Below are 22,757 nucleotides of genomic sequence, written 5' to 3'. Positions count from 1 at the left end.
AGACTACCTCCATGTCCTGTACTGTGTCTCTCCCTTAGGGTGTGGATATGTGCATATTTTTTGTTTCTCTGTGAGTCATGCAGTTTAGAATTCATTGTCAACTCACCATATAGAAAGTGCACAGTTCTCAATCATAAAGCATTAAACACCAACTCTAGCATCAATGTTGATGGGCTATGGTTTCAGTCTATACAACTAAAGGTATTTCATAGGCCATGAAATAGTGAATGTCCTGCAATTAAAGTTTAGGCAGAACCATCATGTTCATCAAGGATTTTATCAATAATTCATTTTTTAACATGTGCTCAGAATCCAATGTGATTGTGTATTATGAACAGAAATGCTAAAAGTGAAGCTTTGATCCAACAGCTTTGATCAGACTTGGAGGAGGTTGAGTCGAGCACCTGCTGGGATGGGGGAGGGTCAGAAGGAAGCAGGAAGCAGAGGGGTCCTGGCCAGGGAAGCAGGTGGGAGATAAGGAGGGAGATTATCAGGCGGGAGCCCAGTTTGGGGTTTTACAGCCCTGAGAAGAAAGGTGGCCACAATTTAGATGTAGGTAGGAAATTGATGTGTCCAATTAAGGATGAGTGATTGAAACACCTCAAGGTGAGCTCTAATTAAATTAGACATGCAATTTAAGAAGAAATATTAGTGAGAAGAGCAACAAGCAAAGTAGGAGAAATGACCAAGCAAGCTAAAAATCACAATTTCTATAATCAGGGGCTTGAAGTCTTAATGGAGAAGCTTTTATGGGGGAGGGTCTCGGTAGAAAGCTGTCAATCCATAAAGGGTCAAAGTGATGAAGAAAACCTAGGCAGCTTTTTATTAGGCCATCTTAAAAGGAAACACTTTCCCCCTTTAAATAGGTATCACATTGGAACTGAGAGAATTGAAAAATACGGCAAAGACATTTCAAGAAAATGCTGATAAGATTACTAGGCAGACCAATGAATCACTCTTAATACTTAGAGCAATTCCTGAAGGTAAGTGAAAAGGGGGTTCTTGATTTAATTAATGTCTTCTCATTTCAAAGCCATTACACATGAATATGAGGAGGTTCTGCCTCCGGTTTGATGAAGAGCCCTTGCTGGAAATGAGCCCAGGACTGACAGTTTTTACTTGCAGAGGAATATGATTTGGAAGTGAAGATCACTATTTTTTAAGAAGGTCAGAATACTTGAACTGAAATACCAGAATTATACTCAAAAACAAAAGCACTAGAGAGTTTATGCTACCATATCGATTGCTGGCTTTTACCATGCAATTGTCACATGCCGTAACTGAAAAAGTGTCATTCAAAGAAGTCAGCAAGTAAAGGAGCAGGAATGTTCCTGCTTTCATATAAATGTAAGAAATTTAAAAAGTCTTGCTTGGTAAATCTTCTTCATGAGGCAACGAAGCATTCTAAACTAGATCACTTTAATATTGACGGTTTACAAGTGCAGTATTTATTAAAATTTAAAATACGGTAACTTTTACAAAGTGTAATACAAATTAATTGTGCTGTAGTACACTATTTACATTCCCTCAACCTTCTCTTTTTTTCTTAATAAGATTTTTTTTTTTAAGTCTTATAAGTTGCCCAAATATCTCTAAATTTCCATCTGCTGGTTCACTTTATAAGCACACAAATCACCTTGGGTAGCTGGGCTTGGGCACTCTGAATTTCTTACCTTAAATCAATAGGGCATTTTCTGATGTGGATGTTTCTCTCTCTCTCTCTTTATGAGGACACATGGTATTTGTTGATTAAATACTTTAAAATAACTTTTTGTTTGGAAGCAATTTCAAATTTGCAGAAAAGTTGTAAAAAGAATACCAGTATATTTCTTATCCAGCTTCTCCTAGTGTTAATGTTTGTCCCATTTGTGGTTGTGATTTACACTTTTAAAATGAATACTAGTGCCTTTTAAAAATCATTATCACCCAGATTTTTCTAGAAAAATGAAATTCCAGTTTATCTTAAGTGCCCATTTAGTCTGTATTCTGGTGTTATATCTAGCAGCCAGTTATGTTGTGAAAAAATACCACTTCCTTTAGCCTGAGACACATTCATCCCACCTACACATTTAAATCCCCAAACCTTCTTACCCAGACATGGGATGATTTGAAGAGGTATTTAATGGATATGAGAAGGGAAAATAGAAAAGAGACCAAATAAAGCAGCTTAGTTTCTTAATAAGTGAGAGCCTGAGCATGGCCATTAGCTGCTTTTGTTTTCTCATGTGTATTGAAATCACATTTCAATACAGAGAACTTTTACCAAAATTATTTCATTTATCCCTAAAAGGCAGCAGTAGCACATATGACAAGCAACCTTAATATTGCCATTAAACACAAGAAACCCCGTTTTATGGTGTGCATGCTTGCATATGAATTTATTTCAGGTGTCAGAGACAAAGGAACCAAAATGAAAGAGCTGGCTATATCTGCCAATCAGAGTGCTGCGAGCACGCTGAAGAATGTGGTGGGACTGAGTCAGAAGCTGCTGAACACATCGACAGACCTGTCCAAGGTCAATGCCACCTTACAAGAAGCAAACGAACTTCTACGGGACTCCTCAATGACCAGTATGTCTCGGTCTCCCTTCCCATTAGGAAAGTCTGCATTATGCAATTTTGAGCTTGCCAAGGGCACAATGGTGCCTTGTTCACAAACAGCATTCCTAAAAAAAAAAAAAAAATGAAAATGCACTAACATCTGGATTTCCATTTATAAAGAAAGAGAAGGGCCTACGGTAATGTACGGAGCTGGTGCATTTTTTACATATGTACCAAAATGTCAAGGATTTGATAATTAGGATATTATGTTTCATCCAGTGCATTAGTAATGACCAGTCCATTTCTCTGTGTCCGTCACCCCAACCCCAACTTTCTTGCTACCTTGTATTTGTTAGGTCTGTTAGCTGGGAAAAAAGTTAAAGATGTGGAAACACAAGCCAACCTTTTATTTGATCGGTTGAAGCCTTTGAAGAGATTAGAAGAGAACCTGAGCAGAAACCTGTCAGAAATTAAATTGCTGATCAGCCAGGCCCGGAAACAAGCAGCTTCGGTGAGTGTGGGGCCGGTTGCTACCAGTGTCATCCGGTACCCCCCTAGCTGAGACTCTCGGGAACTCCAAGTTCCAGAGAATTCCTGTAGAAATGGCTTTCTGTCTCACCGGGTCCCTGGAATGTCTGCTGACAGCTCTGAATAATACCAGATTCCTCATAGCAGTGTCTTAGGTATTTTTACTTAAGTATATTAGTCTCATTTTTTTAATTTCTATTTTCATACATGTTTCAATCTGTTGCCAGCAAGGAGATCTCCATGTCTTTATGGAGTTTTGTAGCTTAGATTTGTAGATTCATAACTATTAGCTAATGGTTGCCTAAGGGTTAACATCACTCTGCATTTCATCGGTGGCATATGGTGTTATTTCCATCATTTTACCAAGGTGGTTTTAATAATCCGATATTCTTTGGAATGTTTGCACAGTACAGTCCATCCTCTAGGAGCCTGACCTGACGATTTGCATATGAACAAATGCTGCACGCATCCAGGTCACTACATCTACGAGACACTTGACACACCGAGAAGCACACACTGGGAAGATGTTGTCCAGCCACCCATCCATAGCATGTGGCATTGCTGTGCTCCTGAGGGGAGGCGTTTCAGGGAAATAAGATCTTCGAGAGACTATCAGTTGTCACACTACTGGGGACCTCTGGTCTAATGCTTATCCACCTAAGTTTTCTAGCCAAGATACAGGAGTTCCCAGCCCTTTGACACCCCTCCCCCCACAAATGACCTCACTGTTGGAAAGGGCTGTTGGTTTACATGAGCTCTGACTTCCACCTGTTTTAGTTACAGTCACCAAATAAGTGTGAGCCCAGCAGATGGCTCCAAATGCTCTGGTTAATACAGACTTAGGCTAAAATATGCTATATATGCAAACAATTACTTAGAGAAATATGTGTAATATTTGCTCTATAAATATTTGCTGAAAGACGAAGTAGATAAACACTCCATTTATTCGACAAGTGATCATCAAATAGGCTCTCTGTGGCAGGACTAAAGATTCCAAGATGACTTGGATAAGCTTCTTGTCTTTTATTTTTAAATGTATTTTATTGAATTTTTTACAGAGAGGAAGGGAAAGGATAGAGAGTTAGAAGCATCAATGAGAGAGAAACATCGATCAGCTGCCTCCTGCACACCCCTCACCGGGGATGTGCCCACAACCAAGGTACATGCCCTTGACCGGGATCGAACCCGGGACCCTTCAGTCCACAGGCCAACGCTCTCTCCGCTGAGCCAAACCGGTCAGGGCAAGTTCCTTGTCTTTAAGGAATTAAATCTCATATGAGAGAGTTGATTTTCTACATAACACACTCTTTTAAAACTCCATGACTGACTTTTTCAGATTTAAATACTTTACCAGATAAATTTCTCTTCACCGCCACCTGACTTCTCACTTCTGAAGCATTATGTATTGTCAGGAGAGGCACCTGCCTGACAGTGACAGTCTGCCTGGGAATAGCACGTCTGAACTCCTGGCGCACGGCCCATGTGATGTGTCATTGAATGACTGGGCACTTTTTCTCCTTCTGCAGATTAAAGTTGCTGTGTCTGCAGACAGAGATTGTATCCGGGCCTACCAGCCTCCGATCTCTTCAACCAACTATAACACCTTAACACTAAATGTTAAGACGAGTGAACCCGATAACCTTCTCTTCTACCTCGGCAGCAGCACCAGCGTGAGTATGGACTCAAAGAAAGCAACAACGAGTCTCCTATGAATGCCTATGTTTTCTAAATTGACACTTTTTTTGATGAAAAAACAACAGGGTTTTGGTGAAATCACTAATTCTTCTAAGGCAGTGGTTGGCAAACTCATTAGTCAACAGAGCCAAATATCAACAGTACGACGACTGAAATTTCTTTTGAGAGCCAAATTTTTTAAACTTAAACTATATAGGTAGGTACATTGCTATTAACTTAATTAGGGTACTCCTAAGCTGGCCTTTGATAAAAACGTCCTCAATCTGATTGAGGTACATTCGCTGAGGTCGACCCCTTCCAACTCTCCCATCCACACTGGTCTTGTATACTTGTTTCAGATAGACAAGTGTGGATGGGAGAGTTGGAAGGGGTCGACCTCAGGGAACATTCCTCAAAACAATGTAGCTCCCCCACGCTGTGTGTCCCGTGGCCTGCCTGCACTGTGTCTCCCGTCGCCCAACCAACTGATACCCCCCACGTCTTCTAAGGCCACATCTTCAAAATAGACTTGCCCAGGACGAAAACCGACTTCTGCGCATGGGCCACGAAGTTTCAATCGCACTGTACGTGCATGCCCGCACGTGCTATTTTGTGGAAGAGCCACACTCAAGGGCCAAAGAGCCGCATGTGGCTCGTGAGCCAGTTTGCCAACCACTGTTCTAAGGGAAATAACCTTTTGCTAAACCAGTAGCATTAGATTAAAAATAAATTACATAATTCAGTATCTGTGAGAGGGAACGTGACTTTGAGGAAGGAAAAGTGTCTCCATCTGCAATCTTAATCACAAGCTGTGACTTAGATGAACTTTTTGTAATGCCTTCTGTGACCTCTGCAGCCACTGAGTTTAGCATTGGGTCTATAAGGTCGACCTTGGGGGGTGTTACCCGGAGTGGAAGCCTGCACCCTAAGGCCTGTTCACCATTGTCATGCTTCACCCAGGCTCTTCCATCCAATGAGATTCCAATGGTCCCCAGAGGGCAAGTCCCCTATGAAGACCATTAATAACTGGCTGTGTGGTGGAAATGGGTCAGAAGCCTTGTCTGTGTTAGGGCAGAAAATATTGGCAAGCCCAGATATTACTGGAAATGTCTTTTTAAGAGCTAGGGTGCAAAACACGTGCAACTCCTCATGTGGGATTTCATGGCTCTTACTGCGTATTTCACATTCATTTATTCCCTTCTCAGACTGGGCAGATACACAAGATACCATCCTTCACGCTCCCTGGAGACTACTAGTGATCACACACACACACACACACACACACACACACACACACACACACGAGTCTTCCTGGGGAATTTTATGGGAGGCATTGTGGAGGGCCATGCCCTGCAGGGTGGTGGGGTGCTAATGGATCCGGTGGCCACCACCCTCAGTGCTTTGAGTTCTGCTTCAGCTCCTGGAAGGCGGGGGTGGGAATTAAAAACAAAACAAGATGTTATTTTGTTTTTTTAATGAGCAGAAATAATGCTGTAAGAACTCATTCTTTATTTTTCAAAATATATTTTTATTGATTTCAGAGAGAAATGGATAAGGAGAGAGAGATAGAAACATCAATGATGAGAGAGAATAATTGATTGGCTGCCTCCTGCACGCCCTCTACTGGGGATCCAGGCTGAAACCCAGGCATGGGCCCTGACCGGGAAGTGAACCGTGACCTCCTGGTTCATGGGTTGACACACAACCACCGAGCCACCCCAGTGGGGCAGGACTCATTCTTTGAAGTGTTTTAATGGTCATGCAAGCAGTCTGGCCTGTATACTCATGCCAACTCACGCCCCTGCACCCAGCCTGATTTCCTGGCAGTGGAGATGCGGCGAGGGAAAGTGGCCTTCCTCTGGGATATGGGCTCCGGGGCAGCACGCTTGGAATTCCCAGACTTCCCAATTGATGACAACAAATGGCACAGTATCTACGTAACCAGGTAATGGAGACCGTTCTCTTCCAACATCTCTCTTTCTAAAACTGTATCTAAAGCTGCATATGATGTTTTCCACATCATATAATAGTCTGAAACTTCTAGGAAGTTAGATTATAGTGAAAGAACCCTTAGAAATAGGGTTTTTTTCTTATTACAGAAGAAATAAACATTGTTACCCAAACCAACAATAAGAGAAGAAAAAGGTTAAAACTTATGTTACCTTTAGAATGGTAGGTGTGTCTGAGGCAGCCAGCCCAGTAAAATGTTTACTGCCCAGGAGATGGTAGTAGAGGCAGCCTGGTAGGAATCCCCTGTGGCTGGCAGTGGGATGCAAGCAGAAGAGGCCAGAGGATAGGATACAAGTGGGGAATGGGTTTTCTTAACAAACACGAGCAAATTTCTTCCTTATCAAGCCTCTCTCCAAAGGTAACTCTTAAGCAGCTTTAAGTATATCTTTTTTTTTTTTTTTTACTTTTCGGCAACATTATGGTTTGTTATTGATGGTGTGTAGTTAGGAATTTTGTCTTTTGCTTTGTTATCAATAAAAGGAAGTCACATTAAAGGCAGTAAACAATTTCAGATATAGTTTAGCCCATTATCTGTGACTGTTCTACATGGTAAAAGACTGCTCTGCCAGATTCTGGAGAGGAAACTAGGGGTGGGGGTGGGAAAGACAGAAGCAGGCGGCCAGCTGGGGGCTGTTGCAGCGGACATGGGAGAAGCAGATGGAGCCTGGGTGTGAAACATGTATGTACATATGTGGGCTGACTCAGTTTGCTTCTTGTTGCCATTCTTTGTGACCCTTAGGTTTGGAAACATTGGTTCATTGACTGTAAAGGAAATGAGTGCAACTCAAAAGCCACCACCAAAAACAAGTAAATCCCTGGGAGCAGCTAACGTTCTGGATATAAACAACTCAACACTGATGTTTGTTGGAGGGCTCGGAGGACAAGTCAAGGTAACACTATGAACATTCATCTGCACACAACTGATTGGCTGATGTTACCCATATATAGATTTAATACATAAATTTATACAATGTTATAAGTCAAACTTATTTCAATAAAAATTAATGTAACTAAATTGTTGAATATATCAATATTCAGATGAAGAGATCTTGATTCTCTTATTTTGCTTAATGACGGTTCATCTGCAGAGTTGGGTTGGTTTTGTAGGGTAAAGGATCATACTTAATAAATAGTACAAATGGAAAAGAAGTCAGCGGTTCATTTCGCTATTTGCGTTTCTCTTCCAATGATGAAACAAGACATTCAGTAGTTCACATTAATTTCTGTAAAGTTCCTTTATCTCTGTTCTAACTCTAGTGGTAGACTCGTACTAATTAGTGTTTAGTGAAAGAGCGCATTGTCCTTATTTTATTACACCAGTTATCCTCTGACCGAGCAATGTTGAGTCGTGTGAATTTAGTGCACGCTCTCACGTGAGAGTATGGGTCTCTGTGCCAGCCAGGCCCTCACCACTGACCACACATTCTCTGGGTCTGTTTCTCACTATAAAATAGATTTCTCTGCAGCGACCCTTCTATCTGAGATGATCTTTTAAGATCCATCCAGTTGTCACTCATTCTAGTATTCTACTTCATCATTGGAAGGAAATCCAGTGATTACAAACTGGCTTTTTTTTTTTTTGATGTTTTCTCAAAATTTGGATCTGTTAGATATAAGCTTTCAGGGAGGAGTTTCATTCATTTAGAGAATTTATTCTTTTTCACCAAATGTATGTGGGCTGTGTTTGTGTGTTCATCTATCTTAGAAGTCTCCCGCTGTGAAGGTTACTCATTTCAAAGGCTGCATGGGAGAAGCCTTCTTGAATGGACAGTCCATCGGCCTATGGAACTATGTTGAAAGGGAGGGCAAGTGCCATGGCTGCTTTGGAAGGTAATATTCCCCACGATTTAAACATTGTATGTAAGTTAGTGTATTAACATGAGAACTGCTTAAAGAACTTACCTGTATATCAAGGATGGATAGAGTTTATGATGTCAGTCTTCTTATTGCAAAGGAAAAGATGTAGATTTACTAATGGACACATGGGTATCATTGTTAACCCTTACAAAGGACTCTTATTGCTGTGTCTTATACTGTATGCTTTGATCATGGACGATAAAATCAAGAAACACAGACATCTTCTCAAACCACCTTCTGTCTCAAAGAGCCACAGTAAGCTTTGGATAAACCACTATTCATTTTCATTTTGAAAATACTTCCAAGGATGAGATTTTTGTGTGTGTGCTGTCAATTTTTATAAATAATTTTATTCCTTAATTCTATAATTCTAGAAATAAATGCACTTGCTAATGGAGAACAACTATCTAAAATCTTTTGGCATGTATTGATATAATAGAGGGCATTTAATAACTTAACCTCACCAATCTCAACATCCCCTCTATTACTTTCTAAAAAAATAACTACAGCCCTGTAAGTATGGAAGACCTATTTTATAGCACTTTAACAAATAAGGCAATAGATTGCCTTTTTCCATTAAAGAAATGTAACATCAGATATAATATCTCCCACCTAATGGGCTGCTCTGTCCAGATAGATACTTAACAGTGAGTGGTGACAAGATCAGTTAGAAGCAACTCACCTTTAGACTTCCGTGGGAGAGTTTTCACTTTGTTATTGTCAGGTCTGCTTTCTCCTAGCTTGGGATTTTGTAGTTTAAGCCTTTTAATTGCTAATACCCCTTCCTTAAGTTGCTCAAAAAGTTATGACCAAAAGCATGATTATAAGAGCCTTAGGAATAAAAAAAAGTATTGGGTTTAGCATCATAATTACTCAGGCTCCTGGCCCAGCTCTCCTACCAAATCTCTCAGTGGCCTGAGATATAAGTCACTACACCTCAAGGAGAGAGGTTTAGTTTCTTCTTCCAGAACAGGAAAACAGTAATCATGCTTATTTTACCTATCTCCCAGGATTATGGTGATGAATATATAACATGATGTATATGAAAATACTTTATAAATTTGAATGTTCACCAATGTTCATCTCTGATCTTCCTGCAGTGACAGCCCATTGATTTCCAGGTAAATGTCCCAGGGTTATTTTCCTGACAATAAATGTGTAATTGGCAAATACCATCAAAGTGATATTACCTTGTGAGGTAATGACACCTGCTCTTGAACTTCAGGAGCATGAGCACACACAATGAAGCCCCCTCTCCCATCACTTTTTTTTTTTTAAAAAGACATGTTTTTATTGATTTTAGAGAGAGAGGGAGGGAGAGGGCGAGAAACACCAATCGGCTACCTTCTGCATACCTCCTACTGGGGATCGAGCCTGCAACCCAGGCATGTGCCCCCACCAGGAACTGACCAGGAATTGAACCTACAACCTCTTGGTGCATGGGCGGATGCTCATCCAACTGAGCCACATCAGCCAGGGCTTTTTTTTTTTTTTTTTTTTTTTTATCATCCATCACTTTTTCCTCATGCTGTTTCTCTAGCATGGAAGGAAATCTTCCCAGCAATTTAGTAATTCTAACATGACAGATGTTCTAACCCCTGGACTCTGTCCCCTACACTGACCCCAGATCATTAATCTTACTTGTGGAAAGGAAAATCTTAACATAAATTGAATATTTCTAATATGAAAAATGTCCCCCTGCTTTAGCTGTTACAATATCCCCAATTTTCATCAGTTATTTTCAGGGTTATTTTAAAACCACTGACCTCAAGCTGCAGCAATAAGTGAATTTGATGATTGCTGGCTCTTCTCTTTTTTGGAATGAGGATGTCAATTTTCTGGGTGGCCTCAAGTTTTGTTCTCCTTGAGAACTGCCCTCCCACCAGATTTCCAGCCCCCCCACCCCCACCCCCCGACCACTGATGGGACCATGAAGGTTCAACTGACAGGAAGGATTAACAGGTGCTACCATCCTCTCTATGTCAATCCTGGAACTGGCGTTTTTGGGTCGAGGGATGGCTGGCTACCCAGCTGAGCTTTAAGGCCGAATGGACTTAGCTCGATCAAACGAAGGCTAAGTTCAACAGCAGGTGTCACTATTTCATAAGGCAACATCACTTTGATGATATTTGCCAATCACAAACCTTGGTTTCTCACACATTTATTGTCAGGTTAACAATATTAAACATATTTTTTATGGGTACTGAGCAAATGAGCTAACTATTCTTGAATTATATGAACTAATATTTCCAGAAATATGTTTTTAAAAGAATATGAATTTGGTAGGATTTAGTAGATATTCGTTTTTTTAAGTGGCAGTGGAGGGTGTGCCCTGATCATAAATGTTTGGGAGACACTGAGTTAAAAAATTAAGCATGTTGCTTTACTGTGAGGCTAGGCACTGTAACCCTGTCCTGGGAGAGGCTAGAGTGGCAGCATTTCACAGACCCATTTGACCCCAAATTCTTTTTTAAAAGGAGTGTTCTGTAGGTGCTTATGTTACACAGAACACACTTTGGCAGGTGCTGATATAGGCACTTGAGTGTGCCTCTGGGCAAGGTGCTTAATCTTTGAGGCTCGGCTATTCATAGGCCAAATAGGGACCCATGGAGGAGCCCCGATCACAGCAGAATCATCAGAACTAAAATGGAGTGAATATTTGCTGTGTGCCAGGCACTATGTTCAGAACTTTGCATGTTTTAAATCATGTACAGCTCTCCCAGAGAGGTTCTATTATTATCCCTAGTTTACAGATAAAGGGGATGAGGCACAGAGAGGTTAGATAACTTTTCTGAGTTCACACAGGTAGTAAGTTGGGGAACTGGGATTTGAACCCCAGCAGTCTGATTCTAGAGTCTGTGTCCTTAGCGACATGAAGCTATGGTCATCTAAGAAGTAGAGCAATGGAACATGCTTCCAGGAAGCCACAGGTTTAAGAATTAAAGAATTGAGAATGAAGCCACAGTTTAAGAGTTTATGCAGAGCACATTTCCTTGAAGGTCTATTTCCTAAAAGAACAAAACAGATTTTTTTTTTTAGGAAAAGTTAGACTGCAGGAAGCAATAAATGAAATCTCAGCTTTCACAAAGCACTGCTATTTTTTGTTTTGTTTGCATTCATTTTATTTTGTTAATGGAAATAATGTTACTGTTTGGTTATTATGTCCTGCTTGAAGATGAGTTGGCACTGAGTTGGATTATTCACACCTTCAACTGGGAAAAATTCAAATTCATATTTAAAAAAACAAACACCCTCATTCAAGTTTCACTCACAAGTCCCATGAGATTCGAAATAAGTATTTAAAACACAACAATGATGTGTTCCAGATGAAGTTACTTTGTAATTTAATGGTTTGGGGTTATTTTTATATTGTATCAAGTCAGCCTTTTGAGGCAGGGGGAGGACCAGAAAACACAATGATCTGAAAATGGCTGTGGCCTTGCCCTGGCCAGTGTGGCTCAATTGGTTGGAGCTTAGTCCCCTACACCAAAAGTTGGTGGGTTCGATTCCCAGTCAGGGTACATATCCAGGTTGCAGATTCAGTCCCCAGTCAGGGCACATGCAGGAGGCAACTGATCATAGTGTCTCTCTCTCTCTCTCTCTGTCTCTGTCTCTCTCTCTCTCTCTCCCTCCCCCCGCCCCCCCACCACCACCACCACTTCCTTGCTCTCTAAGACCAATTTAAAAAAAATAACGTTTAAAAAAGAATGGTGTGGTCTATTTTATATAATTCTGTTGTAAGCTCACCCTGCAGAATTTGGAGGTTTTCTTTGTCTATTTTTTGTAGTGATCTTTCTGGTACAATGGTACGTATTTATTTTCCATTGTAATTCCAGTTTCACTGATGTATTAGTTAAATGCCAGTTTAAAAATTCTCCTGAAAGCACTAGAATTGACAAAGAATAGTTTCATTAAAGGAAAGTAAAACAAATAGAAATCTAGTTGATAAGTAGAAATATTTACAGCACTTATCCATCCTTTGGAGAATTCTTTTTTTTACAACAGAGAATACTGCCTATATGAACTTTCTTTTTCTTATAAAGCAATTGGGCATTTGTCTTGCATAATCCCATGGCAAGCATATTTTAAGATATTATAATTTACACTGTCATCCACTTATGGAAATGATAGCTCTGCCATGATTCTATGAGGGAGAACTGGGCAACTGTGACATCTGTGCTCTTGAACCCCCTTCCTGAGGATGGATTGTATTTCACTGCTCTGCTTTGCAGCCCCGAGAATGAAGACGCGTCCTTCCATTTTGATGGGAGTGGCTATTCTGTCGTGGAGAAGACGCTGCGGGCTACTGTGACACACGTTATTATGCTTTTTAGCACCTTTTCAACGAACGGGCTGCTTCTCTACCTCGCTTCAAATGGCACCGTAAGAATCTCCGTGGGCACTTGGCCCCACTGTGTCTATACAGTTAGATTGCCATGAGGATATTGATGTTTAATGACTATTTTATGAGCATTTACTAATATATTTACTGATATATGTCATATTATATCCCTAATTTAAATAATTTATTATGTCAGTACAGAAGCAGCTTTGGAAGTGCACCAAGTAGAAAATAGCTTTCCCATCATTATAGATGCCACCTGAGCGTTTGTTCAATTTTGATCTTAAATAATATGTCTTGTTCACTGTTCACACTGACCACTGTGGCCTTGTTGGAAATCCATTCACTGGATTTTCATAGTCCCGTTTTTTATCTTATGGACTGGTGATTCCTCCCAATCATCTAGCTTTATTTTAAGAACTAGACCTTTTCCAGTCTCAGTGACACAGATACAGAGAGATCCTACTTCTCTTACTGAATTGTAGGTTTGGATCATGTGTTTACCTCACATACGTGTGGAATTCCAGAAAGCCTCTGTGGACACTGAGTTTCATAGCATAGGCCTCTGGCTGTTGGGCCAGGTCCAGCTTTCTCAGTTTGTCTTCAGAAGGTTTCTGTCATCCCTGACTTGAAGGACAAGGAAATCTTGTGATAATGATGCAGCCGTGGGTTACTACTTTTTTTTTTTTACAGAAAGACTTTTTATCCATCGAGCTGGTCCATGGCAGAGTGAAAGTTACAGTTGACCTGGGCTCAGGGCCTCTTGCCCTCGTAACAGACCGACGCTATAACAATGGGAGCTGGTACAAAATCGCCTTCCAGCGGAACCGGAAGCAAGGTATGTGCACAGCTGGGTGGATGGGATGTTGTTTGGCCTCATAGGAAAAGAAATATTTCCAAAATCTGGTCTTTACTTACTTTGGCTTTCTGGGTATTCTTAAATGATATTCTAATAAAAAGTCATTGGGATACTAAGCATCAGGATTCATATTTTTCTAGGGGAATATTAGATTCATAGATTGCTTTCCAAATGTATTATTTAACATTAAAGGCTCAATTGGGAATCAAGAATCAAATCAATTCTATTTTCTTTCTGGATTTATTGACCTGCACAGAGATTTTCAGTTAATAGTCAAGAACATTTGCTGGTCAAAATGGCAGAATGTAAAAGAACATGCCTCGGTAAATGACCTTTGTTAGCAGAAGTTAGTGTTTTACTTTAGTGTAGGAAGCGACTTTCATTTTGTATTGATTCCTTTCAATCCCCTTTAGGACTCCTAGCAGTTGTTGATGCGTATAATACCAGTTATAAGGAAACCAAGCAAGGGGAAACCCCAGGAGCATCTTCTGACCTCAATCGTCTTGATAAGGATCCAATTTATGTGGGTGGATTACCTCATTCAAGAGTTGTAAGGTATGATACCACTGTGCAGAATTTTCATATTCTGAATTATCAACTAATTTTACTGGTTTCCTAGGGCTGCCATAACAGACTACCACAAACTGGATGACTTAAATAGTAGAAATGTATTCTCTCACTCTTCAGGGGGTACAAGTCCAAAATCAAGGTGTTGGCACAGTTGCTTCCTTCTGAGGCCTGTGAGAAAGGCTCCATCCTACCTTCCCTTAGCTTCTGACAACTTCAGGCTTTCCTCAGCATGTAAACAACATTCTGTGTCCACACGCTGTCTCCCCTCTGGGTGGGTCTCTCTGTGTCCAAAATACCCCTTTTGATAAGGACGCCAGTCATACTGGATTAGGGCCTCCTCCCATGAGTGCATACTAACTTGACGACATCTGTGAGGACCCTATTTTCAAATAAGTTCATATTCACAGACACTAAGGGCTAGAACTTCAGCATCTTTGGGGGAGGGCACCATTTAAGCCATAACATCTACTTTGATTCAAGTCACTCTGTGTCATATTAATTGGGAAGTGAAGAAAGCTTTTTGCAGTACAATTAATGATTTTATATTTATAATCTTTAGAGCATCTAGAAATTGTTACTGTGCAATATTTGGAGACCCTGCTTTCCATCACAGGTCATTCTCCTCTCTGGACATTTTAGAGTAATAGAATCTCTTTCTAGGCAAAAATAAATAAATAAAAATAAAAAAAGTAATGTTTCTGCAGACTTATCTGGATTCCCTCTTTGTGTGATCAGAATGAATAACCAGCCTATGTGAAAGCTGAAAAACCAGCATCAGTAAATTGGATGAAAGATGGCAGAGAAGAGAGGCAATGACATCCTTTTATCACACTGATTCATGCTTTGTGACTTTAATACTTTACATAAACTTTCTGTGGTTCATTGTCTTCAGTTTTATAATTTTTTATTGGAAAATTAAGCTCTAACTTTTTTTGAAGACCCACTGTCAAGACAAGACAGCTTTCAGAGAGTGGGATCATCAAATGTCCAAACAGTCACGCAGCCCAGTGGTTTTCAAAGGTGTATTTGTAGCACTGCCCCACCTCAAAGCCAGGTTCTTTTTTTTTTTTTTTTTTAAATATATTTTATTGATTTTTTACAGAGAGGAAGGGAGAGAGATAGAGAGTCAGAAACATCGATGAGAGAGAAACATCGACCAGCTGCCTCCTGCACATCCCCCACTGGGGATATGCCCGCAACCCAGGTACATGCCCCCGACCGGAATCGAACCCGGGACCCCCCAGTCCGCAGGCCGACGCTCTATCCACTGAGCCAAACCGGTCTCGGCAAAGCCAGGTTCTTATGCACAATCCCAATATGTGGCACAGAAGCTCAGCCACTCCAGTTGCTATGGGTTGAGCAGTGCAGAATCCACTTTTCTACCAACCTCCTTTTTGCCAGAAGTTTCTGAAAGTTTCAAGGAACATAGTTTACAATGGCAGTCACACCCCCCTCTCCCAGTCTTAGAAATGAATACACCTAAATTTCTGGGAATTGGTCACGTGCCCCGGGTCTTACCCCTCCACCAAGACAGAGCCAGGGCTGGAAGTCTGTCATTAGGTGTGCACGGTGTGCTCGGGGTGTAGCAACAAGCTGTGTCATAGTTCATCTGTGCTTTGCTTAAATAACACCGAGTGTAGACATTGGAGAAAAGGTCAGAGCCTCCTTTCTAGGAAATATCCCAAATCACAGACTCATGCCAGAAGAGATTTGGTATCAAGGCCAAGCCCTTATCTACAATGGAAGAGACTGAGATCCAGAAAAGTTGAGATTTGCCCTAAATCATACCATTGTTGTGATTCACAGCTCATTGCTCAGCATGGAGAGAACGAAAACTGAGTTGTGACTCTAACAGGAAACCATGTTACCAGCTGATATTTATGATGGTAACGTGGAGCTCTTCAGTAGTCTGTTTTAGAGATGAGAGCCTGACCACAGTACAGCCTCACCCCACCCATCACAGCAGTGTCACAACTTCCGTTAGGAAAAATATGGTATTGACTTGGAGTTTACAATAGGGTTGTGAATAATCCCAGACTTCACTGAGTGGAATTATTTCCTTGAGAACAAAGTTCATGAATATGCAGTTTGGACAATAGCCAATGACTTCTCTAGCCTGTGATCCTAGGAAATTGCATTGCCTGCACTTGCCCCCATGGAGCAAATGTTCTATGTACATGGAGACTGCATTATAATCTCCGCACTATGATTTCCTCATGACAGTGTTCTGTCTTTCTTATTATTGGCCTGTATTGTAGTATGTTTAAATTGTAATGACTACGTTTCCCTTGAAGTGTAAACATATTATCCAGGTAGCTATCGAAATAGTCAAACACACAAATTAGTTCCCTTTCTTTAGTCCTAAGGAGAGCATTTGTTTGGGACCTGCAGTTTTTACCATCAATATCTCTCTTAGAGGGAGGCCACACACTTCTGCAGAAGGACACTTGAAATAGATCTTCCTTATTTGTAGGTCCATTTTCATCCCTTCTTTCATAAGTGGAATGATAATGGTCTCATGTCCTTCCCTACAGGAGAGGCGTTGCCAGCAAAAGCTACGTGGGCTGTATCAAAAACCTGGAAATATCCAGATCGACCTTTGACTTACTCAGAAATTCCTATGGAGTGAGAAAAGGCTGTATCCTTGAGGTGGGAAGCAGTTTATAAATATTGGAACGAGTTTCTATAAATGCCCACTGGGTTATTAACGCAATGAAGTAATAAAACCAAAAGCAGTGGGGTGAACAGGAAAGAGGCGGGGCAAGTCCACAGTGGCCTCCACCACGGGAGGGTCAGCGTGTGACGGGCCTGACGCTGCTGTTTCCTCTCCTTTGTGACCAGCCTATCCGGAGTGTTAGCTTCTTGAAAGGCGGCTACATTGAGTTGCCACCCAAGCCTCTGTCACCAGAATCGGAATTGTTGGCAACATTTGCCACCACAAGCAGCAGTGGCATCATCCTGGCTGCCCTGGGCAAGCGAGGGGAGAATCGGCAGGTCCATGGGGTGAGTAGCTCAAATGCTGTTGAGCCACGAGCTCAGGGAAGTGACCTCAGGAACAACTGGATGGAAATGACTTAGTTGGAAATGGTTATTGTTTATGGGCATGAATTTTTAATAAGTAAAAGTGACTATTGCTGAATATCTTTCCCTATGAATCCGTGATTTCTTTGTGTTGCATAATCCATGTTCCTTTTTTTGGCTACTGAGAAGAAAAATACTTGCTGTCTACCTCTAATCCTTTTTAAACTTATTCAGATAGTATATACTGAATTCTCTTCTACATATTATGGTTGCTACTCTTTATCCTTTGTTTAAAACAGCAAGTCTTGAAATTCTGTAAAGTTATTTAGAATACTGTTCCATGAAGCAGGATTTTGTTTACCTATTATTATAGGACTAGAGCAGTGATGGCAAACCTATGACACGCATGTCAGAGATGACATGTGTACTCATTTTTTTTGGTTGATTTTTCTTTGTTAAATGGCATTTAAATATATAAAATAAATATCAAAAATACAAGTCTTTGTTTTACTATGGTTGCAAATATCAAAAAATTTCTATATGTGACACAGCACCAGAGTTAAGTTAGGGTTTTTCAAAATGCTGACACGCCAAGCTCAAAAGGTTTGCCATCACTGGACTAGAAGCCCAGTGCACCAAATTCGTGCACAGGGGAGGGGGGGATCCCTCAGCCCAGCCTGCCCCCTCTCACAGTCTGGGAGCCCTCAGGGGATGTCTTACTGACAGCTTAGAGGAGTGGGGAGTGGGCCTAAGCCTCAGTCTGGCCTCCCTCTGCGGGAGGTGACCGGCAGGCCGATTGGGATGGTGTGGGCAGTGAGCAGCCAGCCCCGCCCCCAATTGCGCCACAGCCATTGGTGGCCTCCCTCTGCGGGAGGCAGCCCCAGCAGGCCTATCTGGGGACAGTGCTGGGCGGCCCTGCCCTGAATCACCCCGCCACTGCTGCCGCCCATGGCCTCCCTATGCAGAAGGCAACCAGATGGGCAATCAGGGGATGGCGCCAGCCCCCATCGTCCCACTGTTGCTGGTTGTCGCCCCTCCCCCACACCCCATTGCCATCCCCTCCCTCTGTCTGCTGGCATGTGCCTTGGCTGGCCTGGCGACACCTGCTTGCTGGCCCTGCCACCCCACTGACTGGTTGTTCTGCCGTTTGGTCTATTTGCATATTACACGTTTATTATATAGGATTACTTTACTTGGAGATTTACCCACCAAAATGAGCTCTAAAAGGAGTGTTTTTCAAGGTGTGGTCCTACATTTTAACAGGCAACCCAGATGAGTGTTATGCATTGTATTATTTGACAGGATCTCTTTTGAAGTGTGACACTTCAGTAAAGAGACATTGGCTCATTAAAATTATGCCTCTGGCATGACCACATTCAGTATCTGATTTTTATTGTTAAAAATTGAGCACCCAATATCTCTTTATCAATCTGTATAGGCTCATAATGTTTCCACATCTTGAAAGTCCCCATACTCACAGGGCATTGAATGACTTCGATAAGTATTTTTAAGGGATCATGCAGGAAAGCTAATTTAGGTGATAGGAATGTGTAGTAGATAGATAATATCCTAGATTAGGAGAAAAGATGGCACATTAGCCTTACATGGTTTTGGCTGAAGGTAGAAAAACAAACGTTGCAGCAAAGAAAGAGCACTAAGTCTGTCTTCTGTCCTGATTGTTTGGCTATTGCTGAACTAAGCAAGCTCCCTTACACTGTTCCTTTACCTTGATACCTTCTCCCAATTATTAGAATCACTCATTCAACAAAGTTGCCCAAACTGGAAAACCTAGGCCAGTGATGGCGAACTCATTTTTTTGGTTGATTTTTCTTTGTTAAACGGCATTTAAATATATAAAATAAATATCAAAAATATAAATATTTGTTTTACTATGGTTGCAAATATCAAAAAATTTCTATATGTGACACGGCACCAGAGTTAAGTTAGGGTTTTTCAAAATGCTGACACGCCGAGCTCAAAAGGTTCGCCATCACTGCCCTAGGCTAATACCATTTGCTTTGTTTGCTTTCATCCCTGGGTAATCAGCCAAATAGTTCCATCAGGTTTCCTCATAAATATGTCTCTGATCCACTGCCTCTGTCAAGTCCTAACATCAGTCTCTCTTTTCCTTGGGCCCCAGAACACTGCAGCTGTCTAAATTGATCCTCCCCACAGTCACCAGAATGGTCCACTTAAAATGAAAGCGAGACCAGGATGCTCCCATGCTTGACATTCTCCGCTTTTCCTCCTTCTGTGGAATAAAATCTAAGCTCCCTGCTATGGTATATAAGACCCTCAGTGGTCTGTCTTCTGCGTACTCCTCAGGCCGCTGTGGACCCAGGTCTGACTTCCACCCCAGGCCCACCCCACCCCCGCCCCCCTACCTGTGTCTGCTTCAGGGCTGCCCGAGCCGGAGTGGTGGCGCAGCAGCTCAGGCAGGACCCCCATCTCCTCTCTGGGCCTCAAGTGTGCAGGCCGCCTCCTCCTGACTGGCCATGACTGTTACAGCGTCCTGGTCTAATTTGCATATTCATTCTCTCTCTCTCTCTCTCTCTCTCTCTCTCTCTCTCTCTCTCTCTCTCTCTCTCTCTCGCTCTCTCTCTCTCGGAGCAGAAAGAGAAAGGTGGCCTGCGATAAGCAGTGAGTGGATCAGCATAGGAGAAGAGAGAAAAGTTGATATTTTTCCATGTTAATATTTCATTTCAGTAGCATAGGTGACATTTACCCTTTCCTCTGCTCAAACTTGCATGGACCACATCATCTGAAGAACCTTCACAAATGCTAATGTATCGTCTTAATGAAGTAGAGGCCATGCAGCTACAGCTTACAGAGTCCTCTGCTCTGGACGGCACTAAACAGACACTGCTGTGCAGTTATCACAACCACTTTGCAGAGTGCATGCTGCTCCTGTATTTTGCGGGGGAAGAAGTGAGTTTAGAGAGCCTGGTTAGCCTGCCTGAGCTCATACAGCTATTCTACATGGGTCAGAGCTAGGACTGAAACACCTCACATGCCGCTTGATGAAGGGCTAACAATGCCAGATTGGTTTCTGAGCTCCACCCACTTTTTTCTTTTTTTTTTCACTTCAGGTGAAATTCATATAACATAAAAGTAACTATTTTAAAGTGAACAATTTAGTGACATTTAGAGCTCTCACAGTGTTGTGACCTCCTCTATCTAGTTCCAAAACATTTTCATCACCCAAAGTAACAGCCTATGACATTAAGCAGCTACTTCCCACTTCCCTTTCTCCCTGCCTTGGGAACCACCAATCCTCTTTCTATATCTGTGAATTAATTTATCTTGTCTGTATGTTTTATATAAAAGGACTCATACAAAATGTGATCTTTAGTGTCTTTCACTTAACATGTTTTTAAGGTTCATTATAGCATGCATCAGTATTTTTTATAACTAACATACATGTATGTACATAGCATAATTAGTTCATTGCTCAACATTTGGGGTTGTTACCTTTTGGCTAGTGAATAATGCTGCTATGAATATTCACATACAAAAATGTTTGAGTACTTGCTTTCATTTATTTTAGGTGCATATCTAGGAATGGAACTGCTGGGCCATGTGATAATTGTATGGTTAACTTTTTGAGGAACCATCAGTCTGTCTGCCTCCATCAGTCTTAACAAGACCACTTGCAAATCAAAGTTTGCTACTAAGTTAGCAAAAAGGAATGCTGTCACCCAATGCTAGCAGTTCTGCTGGTGGACGGACCTCTTTTCAATCTGGCACCAAAAGTTTAAAGAGCTTTAAATATTTTCAAAACCTTCAACTCTTTAATCCCACTTTTACAAATATTAGAAACAATTTCACAGGAAAAAAAGTTAAATGTTCATTATGTATGATTGTTAAAAATTGTATATAAAGTACCTAAATTTGTTGTTGTTGTGAATCCTCACCCAAGGATATTTTTGGCATTGATTTTTAGAGAAAGTGGAAGGGAGGAAGGGATGAAGAGAGATAGAGAAACATCAATGTGAGAAAGATATACTGATTGGTTGCCTCCCGCATAAGACCCAGATTGAACCTGAACCGAGGTATATGCCCTTGACTGGGAATTGAATCCTTGACCTTTGGTGCTTAGACCCACATTCCAACCACTGAAAAACACTGGCCAGGGCAAACTACCCAAATTTTTAACAGTAAAAGGAATAGACCCCACAATGAGTTAGCAACTCACATCTGTTAGAGTGGCCATTATCTGAAAGACAATTAATAACAAATGTTACCAAAGCTCTGGAGAAAAGGTAACCCTACTGCATTCATGATAGAAATATAAGTTGGTGCAGTCACTATGGAAAACACTATAGAGTTTTATCAAAAAGTTAAAAAATAGAACTACAGTCTGACCCAGTTGTACATCTGGGTATATACTGGGGGGAAATGAAACCACTCTCTGGAAAAGATATCTGCACCCCCATGTTCATTGCAGCATTCTTTATAATAGCCAAGACATGTATGTTAACTAAATTTAATTGTAATCATTTTACAACATATACATATGTCAAATCATTATGTTGTACGTCTTAAACTAATACAGTGTTAATATGTGAATTATACACTGGGAAAAAATAGAAATAGATTAATGACTTATATTTGTTTGTTGGTACATAATGTGGCAATAATAAGTATGAAGATGATGTGGAAATACAAACCTTTGATATGGTGTGTGATAATAACATAATACAGAATATAAAATATGAGTAGAGATTATACAGTAATATAGAAAATTTAAAATGGTTGTTTTAGATGGTGATATTTTTAAGAAATTGCTTACTTGATGATAATATTCCCACATTACCTTTATAAGATGACAGTTTTTAAAATCATATAGTCATGTTTTTTGTGGAATTCTCTATGAAATCTTTCCAGCCTTTCTTCTCCATCATGCTCATTGAAGGCCACATTGAAGTGCATGTTAATCCTGGGGATGGGACCAGCCTGAGAAGAGCTCTCCTGCACGCTCCCACCGGCACGTACAGCGACGGACAAGAGCACTCTGTCTCCTTGATACGGAGCGGGAGGTATCTGTGTAACTAGGGCATGGTGACCTCACCAAGGCTCCACAGTAGGAATCTTGTTATGCCTCTTTCTGTGAGTGAGTGGGGTGATTACTGTGACATCACTGGCAGTCAGTTTCTCATAGCAGTCACAGTTTTTATAGTTCTAGATAATTCAAAATAATTCTAGAACCTGGCTAGAACCCCTCCTTTGGAATTATTTTATATGCTTTGTCATAGTTGCAGAATTTTCATAATTGAACCTTAACTCTGCCATTTTCTGAGGCCCAGTATAAATTATCTTTACATTGGAATAATTCTGTGACAAAGAGTATTAGTAA

General features: G+C 41.1%; 1 protein-coding gene across 1 annotated transcript in view; it reads left to right on the top strand.

The window, feature by feature from the left end:
- LAMA1 (laminin subunit alpha 1) overlaps positions 1-22,757 on the top strand; it is a gene marked incomplete at its 5' end in the record, with an annotated part of 148,699 nt that overhangs the window by 110,593 nt on the left and 15,349 nt on the right. Inside the window, 13 exons of the mRNA XM_081096498.1 lie at positions 867-983; positions 2,388-2,570; positions 2,897-3,051; positions 4,595-4,738; positions 6,554-6,687; positions 7,492-7,642; positions 8,458-8,582; positions 12,842-12,992; positions 13,645-13,789; positions 14,224-14,365; positions 16,915-17,029; positions 17,222-17,383; positions 22,289-22,440. Of these exons, the coding sequence (XP_080952624.1) occupies positions 867-983; positions 2,388-2,570; positions 2,897-3,051; positions 4,595-4,738; positions 6,554-6,687; positions 7,492-7,642; positions 8,458-8,582; positions 12,842-12,992; positions 13,645-13,789; positions 14,224-14,365; positions 16,915-17,029; positions 17,222-17,383; positions 22,289-22,440 (1,876 nt within the window). The remainder of the gene's footprint in view (positions 1-866; positions 984-2,387; positions 2,571-2,896; positions 3,052-4,594; positions 4,739-6,553; positions 6,688-7,491; positions 7,643-8,457; positions 8,583-12,841; positions 12,993-13,644; positions 13,790-14,223; positions 14,366-16,914; positions 17,030-17,221; positions 17,384-22,288; positions 22,441-22,757) is intronic.

This window comes from Myotis nattereri (assembly GCF_964212035.1).
Source record: "Myotis nattereri genome assembly, chromosome: 8".
Classification (NCBI taxonomy): Eukaryota; Metazoa; Chordata; class Mammalia; order Chiroptera; family Vespertilionidae; genus Myotis; species Myotis nattereri.
The sequence above is the reverse complement of the archived record's forward strand: the minus strand, read 5'-3'. Positions and strand labels throughout refer to the sequence as shown.